Source organism: Rattus rattus, chromosome 14 (assembly GCF_011064425.1).
Source record: "Rattus rattus isolate New Zealand chromosome 14, Rrattus_CSIRO_v1, whole genome shotgun sequence".
Classification (NCBI taxonomy): Eukaryota; Metazoa; Chordata; class Mammalia; order Rodentia; family Muridae; genus Rattus; species Rattus rattus.
The window spans coordinates 9,956,337-9,971,351 of NC_046167.1; the positions used below are offsets into that span (position 1 = coordinate 9,956,337).

Here is a 15,015-nt window from a genome sequence, read left to right on the forward strand (position 1 = left end):
CCGGAAAAGGGTCCTTAGCTCCTCCCTCTCCTGAGCTCAGTTTATCAGAGCCAATGAGAACGCTTGGTGAGATTGCGTCACTTGTTTCCGCCTACCGGCCTCAGGAGGCAACCTCCGCTACAGTAAGCAAGGTGTGGGAAGTTCCCGGTCCCAGGCTCAGCATGCGGTGCACCAGTCCGGCTGCCCTGGTGACTTTTTGCGCCGGGCTTTGGATCTCGAACCATGTGCTGGCACAGGGCCTGGAGGCCGGTGTGCGACCGAGGGCTGACTGTGAAGGTGAGCGGTGTGTGACCTGCTTGCATGGCGGCGACACCGCGCTCAGCCTAGCAGTTACCTAAACAGCTTCTCCGGGCCCAGGCTGTAAATAACATTTCACCCAAGAAGTGCGGCTCAGTCTGTGATTTCCCCCTGCCTTTCCCAGCCTAAGCAAAAGCTTGACTTGGGCCCAGTGACACTTAAGGACACCTTCTGCTTTTGCTGTCAGTATTTTGGTGGCGCAGGAAAAGGAGTGAGCTGGGATTCGCATTCGATTTTGTGCAAACGATCTCGCTGCCAACTTGGTTTTGTTGCTCCTAAATGGGGAGACTGGCCTCTCAGCACAGAAGACATGTTTTGAGGTTCAAACTAATTGTCACTCCCAGACGGTAAATGAAACATGGAAATGTGCGGGGGTTGCTAAAATTTAAGAGAAGGTTACGGCTGGTTAGGACTGTTGAAGGAGCACATTAATTCCTCGAGAAGAGAAAGAAAATAGAGAGACACCTTTTTTTTTTCGTGGACCTGGCGATCAGAATACCTTCATCCCACTTGGCTTTGAGGGTGTTATACTCCCTAGGTTTTATTTAAACACACACACGCACACACACACACACACACACACACACACAGACACACACACACACACACACACAAACACAGTGTACTTTGTAGAGAGCTATTAACAAGAGCCAAGAAGAGTTTTGATAGTCTCTCTGGGACCACAGTAGCACTTACCTTCTCGTTTTATTGAAGTGGTTTAAATGTACATCTTCTGATCTTGAGAGCAGATGCACTAAACAGGAAATGGAGTCGCACAAGATTCATATGGAATGAATGGTTTAGTATATAGTCTTATTGTAAGTAGATAGTCTTAATTGTTGGAGCCCAGCTTTCTATCGGCAATTATCCAATCTGCCTCTAGACATTGAAAATAAGTTTAAATGTTATTGAAAAATCCTGTAACTAAAGATAATGGCCTTACAGTTATAATTTCAGTTAAAGATCTCATTTTGGGCAAGCAAATGGCTCTGCAGCTAAAGGTGGTTGTTCCCAAGTCTGAGGACCTCAGTTTGGTCCTCAGGTCCCACACACGGTTTAGCCTCCAGACACCACATGATAGAAGGGAAAAAAATGACTCCTGCAACTAGTCCTCTCACCTCCACACACAGCCACGGTGTGCTGACTAGTGAAGTAAATTAATAAATGCATGTAATATCGTTAAAAGATCTCATATTTAGCAACACATCCAGGCTTCCTTTGTGAGGCATGTACTATAAATTCAATGGGCGATCCACATTTTTTTTTTTTTTGTAGTTTTGATCTGAACACATTTCAGAAGAGACAGGGCGTGTGGATTAACTGAGAAGCCTGTCACGTTTTCTAAATTTACTACAGCTTGACTCTTGGCTCGAGTGTCTGGCTAACCCACTAAAGTATTTCATTTGCTCAGTAAAGAGGCCGTATACTCACGCAGGCAGGGATTACCATAGACCAAGAGCTAGGTTCTGTTTCTGTTTATTAGTCTTTTATTTTTATTTATTTTGTGTGTCTGGCCCAAGCCCCAGAGTGTAAGTGAGGAGGTCAGAGAACAGAATCCTTTCTCTCCTTTCGCAGTGTGGGTCCAGGGACTCAAACTCAGGTTATCAGACTTGGCATCAGCTTCTTTCCCACCGAACCACCTCAGTAGCCCCTTCTAGCACTGTCTTATTAGTCACTTAATTTCCTATCAGTGTATGAGGTGAGCATTGTGTATTATATTACATACACCACAGTATGTACGATACTGCATACAAGACGGCATGCGTATTCTGCTGTAGTAACACAGCAGTGGTAAACACACGGTCACGGATCACTATTGACCCTCGGCGCCTTCTGGTTCGGGGAGATTTTCAAATCGCCTCTCTTATTCTTTTCGCTTATCCAGTCCCTGTAGGTAGTTTAGTTTGTAAGTCTTATGCTTAGGTAATTTGAGGTTTTTCTGCGAAAACATATTTCCAGCTCTCTTAAAAGGATTTTATTATAGAACTTAAACTATTCTGAAATCATTATAGATTGATGTGTGAAACTGTTGAAAAAACATAAAAATAAAAAAAGTATTGTTGTCTTTTTTTTTTTTTCCTCTTTTTCGGAGCTGGGGACTAAACCCAGGGCCTTGCACTTGCTAGGCAAGCGCTCTACCACTGAGCTAAATCCCCAACCCTGTATTGTTGTCTTTTACCTCGCTTGGTCCAGCACTGTGGTGCCCCAAGATATCTGCTAGATATCTGGGCGGAAACACATCCCAACTCCTCGGTGGCCCAGTGTCTCCAGCTGCTGCACACTTTCCTACACTCAAACCCTCACATAAAATAACACACAACACAATAATCTTAGATCCAATTGATAAGATATAATTGCCCACTTAAATATACAAAGCCCAGTACCATCCATCCCTTAGGAACATTGATAACAACCTGTAAATACACAGAGCGAGATCTTTACGTCAGCCTCCATTGTCCTGCCAGGGCTTCTCTCCTTCTCTGCTGTCTTTTCCCTTTCCCTTCTCGTCTCCAAATGGATAACTAAATGTTCTGTTTAACTGATATAGTGATGGACTGGGTGTTGAGTATATCATATGCTTTATAAATTGTAGAATGGTAATAATTGTTCTCAATTTATATATAAGTGAAAAGGCTTTTTAACTGGACATAAAGGGGGAAAAGTTGTGGTTTGCCCTGGAGTTATCTGTATTTTGATGCTAATTCCACTGCCCCAGGGACAGCTGCCTAGTCACATGCTCAGGACTCAGGTGACTTCACCAGAACCTTCTCCCAATTGAATTTGTAAAATACAGGTGAGAGGCAGGTACAGGATAGAAGGAGGCCTGTCTTTGGAGGAGAAGGAAGGATGGGCGGGAGAGAAGTTTGAAGGAAGAGGAGGAGACTGGGACAGAAAGGAGGAGAGGAGAGGGACAGGGAGAGAAGCCGTGGCAGGACAATATGGCGGGTGACGTTAAGATTCCACGCTGTACCTTTACAGGTTGTTACAAATGTTCCTAAGGGATGGATGGTACTGGGCTTTGTATGTTTAGGTGGGCAATTATATCTTATCAATTGAATCTAAGGTTATTGTGTTGTGTGTTCTTTAATGTGTAGATTTAAGTGTAATGGAGTGTGGTGGTCTGGGCCACCTCGGAGTTGGGATGTGTTTCTTGAAGATATCTTGGTGCACCGTGGTGCTGGACCTAGCAAGGTAAAAGACAACAATATATTTTTTATTTTTTATATTTTTACAGCAACATGAAACTACATCAAATAAACAAACAAAAAAGGGCTGAGAGATAGCTTAGTGGTTAAGAGCACTGACTGCTCTTCCAGAGGTCCTGAGTTCAATTCCCAGCAACCACATGGTGGCTCACAACCATCTGTAATGAAATCTGTTGCCCTCTTCTGGTGTGTCTGAAAACAGTGACAGTGTTCTCACATATATAAAATAAATAAATCTTAAAACAACAACAACAAAAAAAGCAAACACAAGCAAAACAGAAAAAAAAAATACCACAAAGAAAATCTTGCACCATAAATAAAAACAATGTAACCGCTTGACTGGACACCAATACTCACAACTGGGACCCTTAGGTTACAAGCTCCAGACGTCTGTGGTGAGGTTATCCCAGACTAATCCACTGAAATCCAAGGGCTGGACTTGGGTTTCTCCGTGACTCCTGACACTGTAAGAATTTTTCTTTTCAAAACTTCCTGCCTTGATGCCTTTGTCACTGCTGCTTCTTGTGTCTTTGCCTGTGTGACAGCAAACATTTTCTGTTTCTTCATCCTCTGATCCTTCTAATCCTCTGGTCACGGCTGGCTTTTGTTGCTCATTTTTGTGTTTGTTGTTTGTTCATTCATTCATGCATTCGTTTGTTCCTTCCTCCCATCCTCTTAGTCTTTCTTTTGATACAGGGCCTCACTATGTAGCCCTTAGCGGCTTGTAACTCGCTAAGGCAGAGGAAACAGACTTCAAGCTCACAGAGAGACCTGCCTGCCTCTGCCTCCCAAGAGAGGGGATTAAAGATGGGTGTCATCAGTGCCTGCCCCAGCCATGGCTTGCTTGTTGGAATTTTCCCGCGTCATGCCTCCTGTCCATATTTACTATCAGTCTGCCTGTCCGTCCAGTAAACCCTCCATCGCTGGGTCTAACCGACCTTCTTCCCACAGTTTGGGACATATTTTCCATCAGGTGATTATGGAATGACTAAGCGTTCCAAAAACACGACGTAGTTAATAAGTAATCCTCGCATGGTCTATTCCTCAGGAACTTATCCCTCTGCTGCGAGGTCAGTAAAATTAGCTGGTTTGTGCTGTATTTCCTTTCCTTCTTTCTGCTGGCCAATCGCTTGTCTATTAACTCTACCTGCCGTTGAACTTTCTACCTTCCTTCTTCCCATGCCTTGCTGCAGTGTTCTTCCTCTCTATTGTCCTGGTATCCTCCCATCCTGTAGCTTGCCCCATCTCTGGGAGAGTTGTCAGGGTTCCCGGTTTCCTCCAGGTAGCCTCTCCCCCTCCCCCACAGTTTCTCGGAAGAAGATTCAAGAATCATTCACTACCCACCAGGCAGCTATGTGCTTTAAAAAGTCTCTCTAGATGGTGTCTCTCATCCCATGGTTTTAAGACTCTTATTATTGCACACCGTAGGCAGACTACTGATAAAGGATATATATCTATATCTATCTATCTATCTATATCTATCTATCTATATCTATCTATCTATCTATTATCTATCTATCTATATATATATATATATATATATATATCTGCTGAGGCATTGACTTCATGCATGTTCTGGTGAGCCAAATGTCTGTCTTTAAAACCCAAAGCTAGAGTTCTTGAGTTTTCCTCATTTGGGTAAATGACACCTTGTCAGAATGATGGCAACGTTTAGAAATCATATGAGGATATGTTGGGGAAGAGATATGAGATCTTTGCAAGACTGGAGCTCTCTTATAGCAAGACAAGATGGGAGGTTGCTTAGAGACCGATGAATTCCTGCTCACAGCACTGATCATGACAGCAGGTGTCTTCTCTGTAGACTTAATGTAGTTGATTATTAAGCTGAGTAAGAGACCTGTTAGAAGACATTTTTCACTCTTTCAGTGTCTCATAACTTTGGCTGTCAGTCAGATGCTGTCCGTCACTTGCCTCTGGCGAGAACACCGGCCCTTTATCTTGTCCTGCCTCGATGGCTGTTCCTAAGAGTCCCTTCCTGATTCTGCCTTACGTTCTCAACCTCTAAATGTTGGCATTCGTGAAGAGGATTCCCAGCCTGTACTTTCTCCATCTCGCCTTCTCTGGGGTCTCGTTGTCTGAATATTGCTCGAATGTGGTGAATTACACACTTACACACCATCCTAGACCACGTCCCAGTTCTCAGATTTAGGTCCATGTGCCTCACATCATCATTTCAGCCAGTGATGGGCCATGCATGTAAAAATGGTTCTATGGGATTATGGAAACTTTCTACCACTCAGTGATTTTGAATCCCCTGTTTCAAATCAGTCGTTTGTGTTGGCTCCGGAACAAACAGGCCCAGCGAACTGCTAGGGACATGAATGACAGCAATGCAGCATGTAGAATGCACACGGCTTATCCTCATAAGACAAACAAACCAACTGTTTATTTACCCTCCACAGTCATTGCTTGGATGTTTCTTACTTCAAAAGGAAAGTAAATGTAAAATAGCCTCCCGCAAGTACTTTAGAAAACGTCCCAGGAGAGAGGGACATCGTGCCCCACGTCCTTAATCCCATCACTCTCAGAGGCAGACCAATCTCTGTGGGTTTGAGGCCAGCCTGTTCTACACAGGGAGATCCTGCCTCAAAGCAAAACTAAACAAACAACCTGTCTTACACAGGGTTTCTATTCCTGCACAAACATCAGGACCAAGAAGCAAGTTGGGGAGGAAAGGGTTTATTCAGCTTACACTTCCACATTACTGTTCACCACCAAAGGAAGTCAGGACTGGAACTCAAGCAGGTCAGGAAGCAGGAGCTGATGCAGAGGCCATGGAGGGATATTCCTTACTGGTTTGCTTCCCTTGGCTTGCTCAGCTTGCTTTCTTATAGAACTCAGGACCACCAGCCCAGTGATGGCACCACCCACAATGGGCTGGGCACTCCCGCCTTGATCACTAGTTAAGAAAATGCCTTACAGCTGGGTCTCATGTAGGCATTTCTTTAGGGGAGGTTCCTTTCTCTGTGATAACTCCAGCTTATGTCAAGTTGACACACAAAACCAGCCAGTACACAACCCAAAAGTATCCCAGAAGAAAGTAGTTTTAGTATACAAGCCCAATCCACATTTGTCATTGCCTCTGAAAGGGTCGTAGTGGGACAAGATGTGGGGAAGTGGTACCAGTCATCTGTATCCTGTGTGGGCTTAGGCTAGTGCATGTTTTTTTGTGCCTTAGTTATTTTAACAAACAAGTTTTAAAAGTAAATAGATTAGTAACTTAAGGAATAAAGGTTTAAAGAAGGAAGGTGCAGTCTGTTCCTGTTTTGAGCGAAGTGTCGTAACAAAATGGTCAAACAGGTTTTTAAAACTCAAACAGTGTATACGGTGGAGAACTTATAGTAAGCTAAAGTTCATTTATTGCGGGAGAAATATGCTACCCCCCAAATTTCATATAGTCTAAGTGTTCAGAGCCTCAGTGCGAACTATGCTCTCGGCCGTCATGTTGGTTCACCCCTTTCTGGCTCCCCCAGCGCGGCCTCTAATTCTATAGGCTCCATTCATAGTAAGGGCCATATACAGGCACACCATTTTAAGACTCTCTTGTTTTGAAGATTTATGTCTGTGTCTCTGTTTGGTATGTAGAGTGCATGTGTGCAGGAACCTTCAGAGGCCAGCAGAGGGCGCCTGATTCCCCGAAACTGGAGTTTCAGGTGGTTGAGAGCCACCTGATGGTGCTGGGAATTGAACTTGAGACCTCTGGAGGAGCAGCAAGTGCTCTTAACCACTGGGCCATCGTTCCAGCCCAGATAACTACTAGTACCTTTTTACTGCAACTTTCTTAGGTTTGCGTACCCAAAGTTCAGTGAAACTTACCCACAGCCCTCAGTATGGTAACAAGTTCTACACACAGGCATGATCACCTCGTAGCTGCAGGCTGCGTATGGCTCAGGATAGCGTGGGTGTAGCTCAACACAAAATCACAGAGCATTATAAGATTTTTGCATATGAAGTTTTTATCTCTTGTAACTCAATTACACGGTTCTTTTTTTTTTTTTTTTTTTGGTTCTTTTTTTTTCGAGCTGGGGACCAAACCCAGGGCCTTTATGCCCTAGGCAAGCGCTCTACCACTGAGCTAAATCGATGACATGGTGCCGTAATGCCGAGAGATTGAGCACACACACCCAGCCTGTAGACTGGGAGCTACGAGCTCTACACTAGGACCTGGGTGTGTATAGCAGGTGGTAGCATCTAAGCGTCTGTAAGTAACTCCTTTGACGTTCCCACAACAAAGTCACCTAGCAACCGTCTCAGATGTTATCCCCATTCTTAAGAGAAGCCTGGCCGTACTGAGACGTTTCCTCGCCATTTCTACTTGAATTACGCATTAGTCAGAATTCCTCATAGGACAGGACCAATGTAAGATGTGCGTGTGCGTGTGCGTGTGTGCATACCTGTGCGTTTGTGCTCGTCTCTAACTTACAACGAGGTTACAGCCCCTCGCGAATTGGAAGATGGCTAACAATGTATCACTGAGAGATGGAAGCGGAATACGGGAAAGAAACAATAAAAATAAAGAAAACTCCAATATATGATCGTTGGATTTCCAGAAGGTCAGGAGAGAGGATGTGTGCACTAGTGATGTCACTTCCTGCTATGTCAAAACTCCTGACTAAAACAACGCAAAGAAGGAAAGATTTATTCTTCCTCCCACGGTAGGGGAGGACACCAGCCAGGGGCCACTGAGGATCAAGTCCTCTCTTTACCACTTAACCCTGCGAGTCTTGGTGATGTTTCTTTGGCTCAGTCTCTCTATCTTGAGAGAGAGGACAGTAAAGTATCTATGGCTTTGTTGTGAAACTTGAACGAGTTAAAATACGTGAGATGCTTGCATCAGAGTCAGCCCCTGCCGGCTCCTGCCAGCCCCCGACAAACGTTAACATGGGGGTTGCTTTTCTCTCTGGTGAGGATAAACCTCTGACCAGCGAGCCCCACGGCTCATGGCTGTCCTGTCTCAGGGCTCAAGGCAATTGGGACTGAGTATGGGTCTTCGAGTTAGGATTTAACTATTGATATACATAAAGCATGGTTTAAAAAAAAAATCCACTGGATTAGGTTTCCACCAAGCCTAGTCTCATGGCGGTGGACCACAATACTTGCTCGATAAAGATCTTCATTTAAGGTATTAGAGTTATTCAGATTTTTCTCTATACCTGAAGCAAAGGTATCCCCAAGAGCATACCTACACAAAAGCCGTCTTATCTTTTAGGGTCTGCCAAAGTTTATACAAACGTTTTCATTTTGGGTGAAACTTAGTTCTAAAGACTGATTGGTAAGCTCAGATAAAACGTCTTCTGTGTTGATGGCTTTCAGAACGGAGCCCCAATTAATGCTTAGGGTTTGAACCCATGGTCGTAATACACTGAATCATACCTAGACATTTTAAATTTTTACTCTGATTTTATGCATATAAGTGTTTGCCTGAATGTATGTATTTGTACCACACGTGTTCCCGGGGCCAATGGAGACCGAAAGAGGACATCAGAGCCTTAGAGATGAAGTCACACAGGTTTTGTAAGCTGCAGGTGCTGGGAACTGAGCTTGGGTCTTCCATGAGAGCAGCATGTGCTCTTAATGGCTGAGCTACGTCTCCTGAATCATTTCTCTACATTTTCACTTGGTGGGTGAGCTCAGGTATAAATGTGGTCAAGGTAGAATTGTGTAACAGACCTAAGTCTCTCTTCCTTCCAGTATGCAAAGAGTTCTTAAACCGATTCTACAACTCCTTGCTAACCAGAGGAATAGACTTCTCTGTGGATGCCATAGAGGAAGAGCTGATCAGCTTTTGCGTGGACACCAAGGGAAAAGAAAACCGCCTGGTATGATAAATTTCACTTTTCTTTTTCTCGTTGTGCTTCAAGAAAACTACTAAGAGTTTCCCTTTCCACCTGGTGTTTTCCTCCTTCCGTGCCTGCTTCCAGCATGCCCGCTGTAGACAGCCAGCAGAAATCAGGTCTGGAAAACAGATCCCATGTATTAAGTCTCAAACCCTGAGACAACTGGCTGAGGTGTAACTAATTAAAGCAGACCCGGCTGCCAGGTTCCCCCAGCATCCCTCAGTCCCTACCAGTTATAGGGTCCTCCTGGCTGGCACACCCCACTGCCACCCTTTTCCAGCCCAGGGTCTGGGCTGTCCTTCCTCCTTATATAATCTAGCCATTTTGGTTACCCCTCCTCTTTTGGGCCTTCTGGCTGTTCCCCTCTCTGCCCAATCCCTCATCATCCAGCTCAGGGTCCTGTCTGCTCTGGACTCTCCCAGACGTCCCTACCCCTGGCTCTGCTGTCCCTTTTAACTACTATAAACCTTCTCCTGCATCACACCTTGGGGCAGCCCTGTCCTTCCCGTTTTGTTTCTTTTCCCATTCACTGTGGATTCTAATTGGGAGTTCTCCAGTTTTCCTTTCTAAGTAAGCCAGAGGCGAGCAGTTTCACATTTTCTTAAGTGGAATCGTGAAGCTGACGAGGGTTTACTGTTATAAGGACGGGAAAGCGTCTTCATCTGTGTCCAAGACACTCACTGGAACCCATAAGTCACCTCAGAATCATTTACGTGTAACGATTAAGGCTTTTATATTTTCCTTTTAAGACCGCGTTTCCTGAATTTAATGTATGTCTTACTTCGATATTTCTATATCAATAAAGACAATTTCAAATCAAATCCTTTTCTGTCCCATCTTGGTATTGAACCCATAACCTTGTCCATGCTGAGCATGTGTTTTGCCGCTGAACTGTACCTCAGGGACCGGTCCAGTTCTTTTTTCTTCTTTGCCTAAAGTGGTCGTGTCACTGCGTACCACTGGACTCTGTCATCAGGCTAATTAGATGCACCTGATAATCCCCGTGAGGGTGAGAGACAGGTGCCTCAGCCAGATGGAGTTCAAATTTAACAAGGATGACCTCTATCTCCCTTCTTTGTACTGTTTTGCTTGCTTTTACTCATCGTCAGCAACAGTCTTTTTTTTTTTTTTTCTTTTTTCGGAGCTGGGGACTGAACCCAGGGCCTTGCGCTTGCAGGGAAGTACTCTACCACTGAGCTAAATCCCCAACCCCAGCAACAGTCTTTTTAATCACATTCCACTTACTTACTCCGTGTGCATGTGTGTGGCGTGCATAGAGAGGTCAGAGGTGCAAAAGTCAGTTCTCTCCTTCCACAGCCTCAGGGGGTCACACTAAAGTTGTTGGCTTTGGTGGTAGGTGTCTAAGGCCTCAGAATCGCCTCACCAGTCCCATATTTCCCATCATTCTCTCTCTTTCTAAAATCTATTGATTTTCATTTTATTTATATAAGTATACTGTTGCTGTCTTCAGACACACCAGAAGAGGGCATTGGATCCCATTACAGATGGTTGTGAACCACCATGTGGTTGCTGGGATTTGAACTCAGGACCTCTGGAAGAGCAGTCAGTGTTACTAACCACTGAGCCATCTCTCCAGCCTTCTCCCCAATCATTCTCTTTTTCAGTGCTATTATCTAGGAGCTACCAAAGACGCGGCCACCAAGATCCTAGGTGAAGTCACTCGTCCCATGAGTGTACACATGCCCACGGTGAAGATTTGTGAGAAGCTGAAGAAGATGGACAGCCAGATCTGCGAGCTGAAATATGGTACGAGAGACCCAACTGCCTTTCCCAGGTGTTAGGAAGCTTTGAAACCCCGGGCCATGTTATCAAAGCCAGTGTTAGAGGGAAGGGATTCTCCATCAGTTGCTGGGCTGGTGTTTTCCTGTCAGCTGAGCTCCTATAAAGGAAGAGAAATGAGTAAACCAATGAGAACCTAATAGTGAATATCGGATAATAACAGACAATCAGCATTAAGTTGGAACTCCCAGCCTAAAGTTTAAGTTCCTAGTTTACCAAGGTGATGTCAACCGTGAGAGTCAGAAAGTGAATCGTGGAGCTCCTCTCAGTGAACTACGAAGACTGAGTTACGTATGCACAATGGCGGCAGGACTTTGAAGTCATGGTGCGACTGTTTCCCTCCTAGGCGGGTTTACCCTTCTGCTCCCCCCTCCTCCCCTCTTTTAGGAGCTTGACTTTTTTCCATCAAATCAGGCTCTGCCCGGTGACCCAGCTTATCAGAGGTGCCTAAAATAACCAGCAAGGAAAGGAAGGTGATGTCCTATTTAACGCTCTATCCTTGGCCTTATAAATTTCACATGGCTAAATCTATTCTTACACTGAAGGGCTGTATCCGGGCCAGCCTCTTGCGTAGGTGGGGTCAGTGTGACTAAAGGCTGGGAAAATGTTCCCTCGGCTATCGTTAACGTCTGAAATTCCTGTAAGACAGACTCTTCCTTTCTGCATAAGTTGTTGTTTTCTGCCACACACACACACACACACACACACACACACAAACACACACAAACACACACACAAACACACACAGACACACACAGACACACACACAGACACACAAACACATACACAGACACACACAGACACACAGATACACACACACACACACACACACACATACACACACACACACACACACACACACACACACACACACACACACAGAGACACACAGATACACAGACACACACACACACTCACACACACACATACATACACACACACACACACATAGACACACACACAAACACACACACACACACACACACAGACACACACACAGACACACACACACACACACACAGACACACACAGAGATACACACACATACACACATGTACACATATACGCACACACAGACACACACACACTCACACACACAGACACACACACATACACTCACACACACAGACACACAGACACACACACACACACACACACACACGCAAATCTAAGGAATCATTTTGGCTCATTTCCCACCACAACCTTGCAATGAGTGCATCTAACTATACAGCAGACATGAATCAGGCTTAAGGTTGAAAGGTCCCAACAACAGCCTAGTTCTTAGTTTGCCCAGCACTGGCCCTGACTCCCAGGGTAGTGATTATTGTGCCTTTTTATAGGCGTCAAAGGAACAGAGTAGAGTTAGGAAGCCCTGAGTCTGTACAAACCACGTGCACAGAGGGGCGACTGCGTGCTGAGTCTTTCATTCAACTCATTCCTGTCTGAAGACTTGTATATGCGGTGGCTATGCCTGCCACGGCTCTTTAGATATTAGAAAAAGCACCGGATATTATGGAGGAAATTAATATTTACTTGAACATGGGAACACTGGTCATCAGGGAACCTTTGGAAGCCATAAACTAATTTTTATTTTTGTATTGACCTCTTTCTTGTACTTTTAAGAGTATTGTGGTGCTTTCAAATTTAGTGCCAGATGCTGTTTTTTGTTTGATTGTTTGTTTTCCCCCTAGAAAAACACCAAAGAAACTGCTGCCATTTACTTGGTTCTTTTTCTCCTCCAACCACTTCTCTTGAGTATATCAATAGTTAGATATTCTTCTCAGCTTATTGTCGGACTCTCGGGAGCTGGAGTTCTAGGTGGTTCTGAACTACCTGGTGTGCGTGCTGACTCGGCCCCTCTGTAAGAACAGTACAGGCTCCTAACCCAGAGGCAGCTCTCCAGCAGACCTCGTCACCTTATTACGGAGCCTCTGTGATGGGCACATACGGCGCTGAAGATGTATTTTCTCTTAAAGCTGGACTATAACCTGCTGCTTAGTTGGGACTGTGCCTTTCAGCCCCAGTGAAGGCCAGGCCAAAGACACTGGCTTTTGTTCATACATTTCTGTCTTCAACCTTTGGAGAAGTGTTTAAGTTTGTTTCAGAAATGCAGCTTTGAGAGCTCCAGAGCTCCCAGCCCCTTGTTTTAAAGCCTGAATAGTCCTTTAGAGGGATGGTTAGAGGCAAATTGTCTTAGTAGCTTTATACGGTTGAGGATAACACAGTCCTCAGATGTTCAAGTTCCTAATAAAAAAGGCCATGAAATTTCCACAGAATCCCCACACATCCTCTTTTGGACCATAAATCATCTCCAGATTGCTATCATTGATAATACAATGTAAATGTTGTTGAAATAGTTTTCCATTACATTGTGTGTATGTATGTGTGTGTGTGTGTGTGTGTGTGTGTGTGTGTATGCACATTTGTGCCTGTGCTCCTGTGTGTGTATATGTATGTGAGTGCATTTGTGCCACAGCATACATGTGAAGGTCAGGGAACAATTCGTGGGAGCCAGTTCCCTCTTTCCCATATGTGGGATCACTGGGGATTCAACTTAGGTCCTTGGGCTTGGTCGCAAGTGCCTTCACCCACTGAGCCATCTTGCCAGCCAGCAAATAGTCATTATACTGTGTTGTTTAGGGGGTTATAACAAAAAAAAAATCCCAACCAACCAAACAAAAGTCACCTTTGTATATGATTAGCACAGATTGAGTATTTCCATCCCTGAATATCCGTTGGTCTATGGTTGGTGGCATTCAAGGACATAGACCCCCAAGGGCACAGGCTGACTGGTGATACCGCATTCTCATTGGGTACGTCCTGGTCCCCGTGGGAAGGGTGATCGTCTCACACTGAAGGGAAATGGAGTCAGCCCTTTGAAGAGTTTTATGAGGTTTTTGTTCTGTCATTCAGTCGTGTGTTCTTTTTCTTGGCATTTAGAGAAGAAACTGGACTTGGAATCTGTGGACCTGTGGAAGATGAGAGCTTCAGAGCTGAAGCAGATCCTTCACAGCTGGGGGGAAGAGTGCAGGGCCTGCGCGGAGAAGCATGACTACGTGAACCTCATTAAAGAACTGGCCCCCAAATACGTAGAGACGCGCCCCCAAACAGAGCTCTGATTTCGTCGGCTGTCGGCTGTCCGAGAGAGTGGACTGTAGTTAGAGAAAAAGGACTAAGACGAGATTGTGCTGGTTAAGGCTAACCAGGAACTGCTAGGCTGGCTGCCGGTCTTGCTGTTGTATTGTGGAGTTGTGCTGTATAGGCTCATAATCAACCTGTGCTTCCCGCTGGCCGCCCTCATTTGCAGAGTATGGAGACCTCAAAGTGCCTCTGTCGTCCTTCTTCGGAGGGTGCAGTGGTTCTCTTTGCATCACGGTGACAATAATGCCCAACAGAAACAAGTCCGGAGAGGGAAGGTTCACTTTGGCAGAGTAGCTAAGGGCAGAGCAGCTCAGAGCAGGGAGACAGGAGCTTGTGGTAGAGGCCATTGCTGTTATGGTGGACAGAGAAGCAGAAAGCGAGGTCAGATAAAGATAAGGTTGTAACCTTCAAAGGGCTAGCCCTCCTCATCCACTTCCGCCAGGCAGTCACCCACCTCACAGCCTCCACGAGCTGGGGGACACACCTTCCAAATACACCGATGCCAGGTGAATGCCTTTAGTCCCAGCCCTCTGTCAGGAGGCAGATCTCTGTGAGCCTGAGGCCAGCCTGGTCTGCAAAGTGAGTCTAGGATAGCCAGGATCACACAGAGAAACATTGTCTTGAAAAACAAACACATACCAAACCCCAGACAAACAAAAACCAACCAACCAACGAAACTAAACCAAACCAAGCAGAAAAAGGTACTGGAGGAC

General features: G+C 45.2%; 1 protein-coding gene across 1 annotated transcript; it reads left to right on the plus strand.

The window, feature by feature from the left end:
• The first annotated feature begins 49 nt into the window (after positions 1-49).
• Positions 50-14,571, plus strand: Cdnf (cerebral dopamine neurotrophic factor). Its single transcript, XM_032884961.1, has 4 exons — positions 50-276; positions 9,216-9,343; positions 10,987-11,128; positions 14,102-14,571. Exons 1-4 carry the CDS (start codon positions 54-56, stop codon positions 14,278-14,280), a joined length of 672 nt encoding a protein of 223 aa, XP_032740852.1. The 5' UTR covers positions 50-53; the 3' UTR covers positions 14,281-14,571.
• The last annotated feature ends 444 nt before the right edge of the window (positions 14,572-15,015 follow it).

Coding starts and splice junctions, on each gene's coding strand:
- Cdnf (XM_032884961.1), top strand. CDS start 54: ATGAGAACGCTTGGTGAGATTGCGTCACTTGTTTCCGCCTACCGGCCT. Junction 9,344..10,986: donor AGGGAAAAGAAAACCGCCTG/GTATGATAAATT, acceptor TCTCTTTTTCAG/TGCTATTATCTAGGAGCTAC. Junction 11,129..14,101: donor GATCTGCGAGCTGAAATATG/GTACGAGAGACC, acceptor CTTGGCATTTAG/AGAAGAAACTGGACTTGGAA.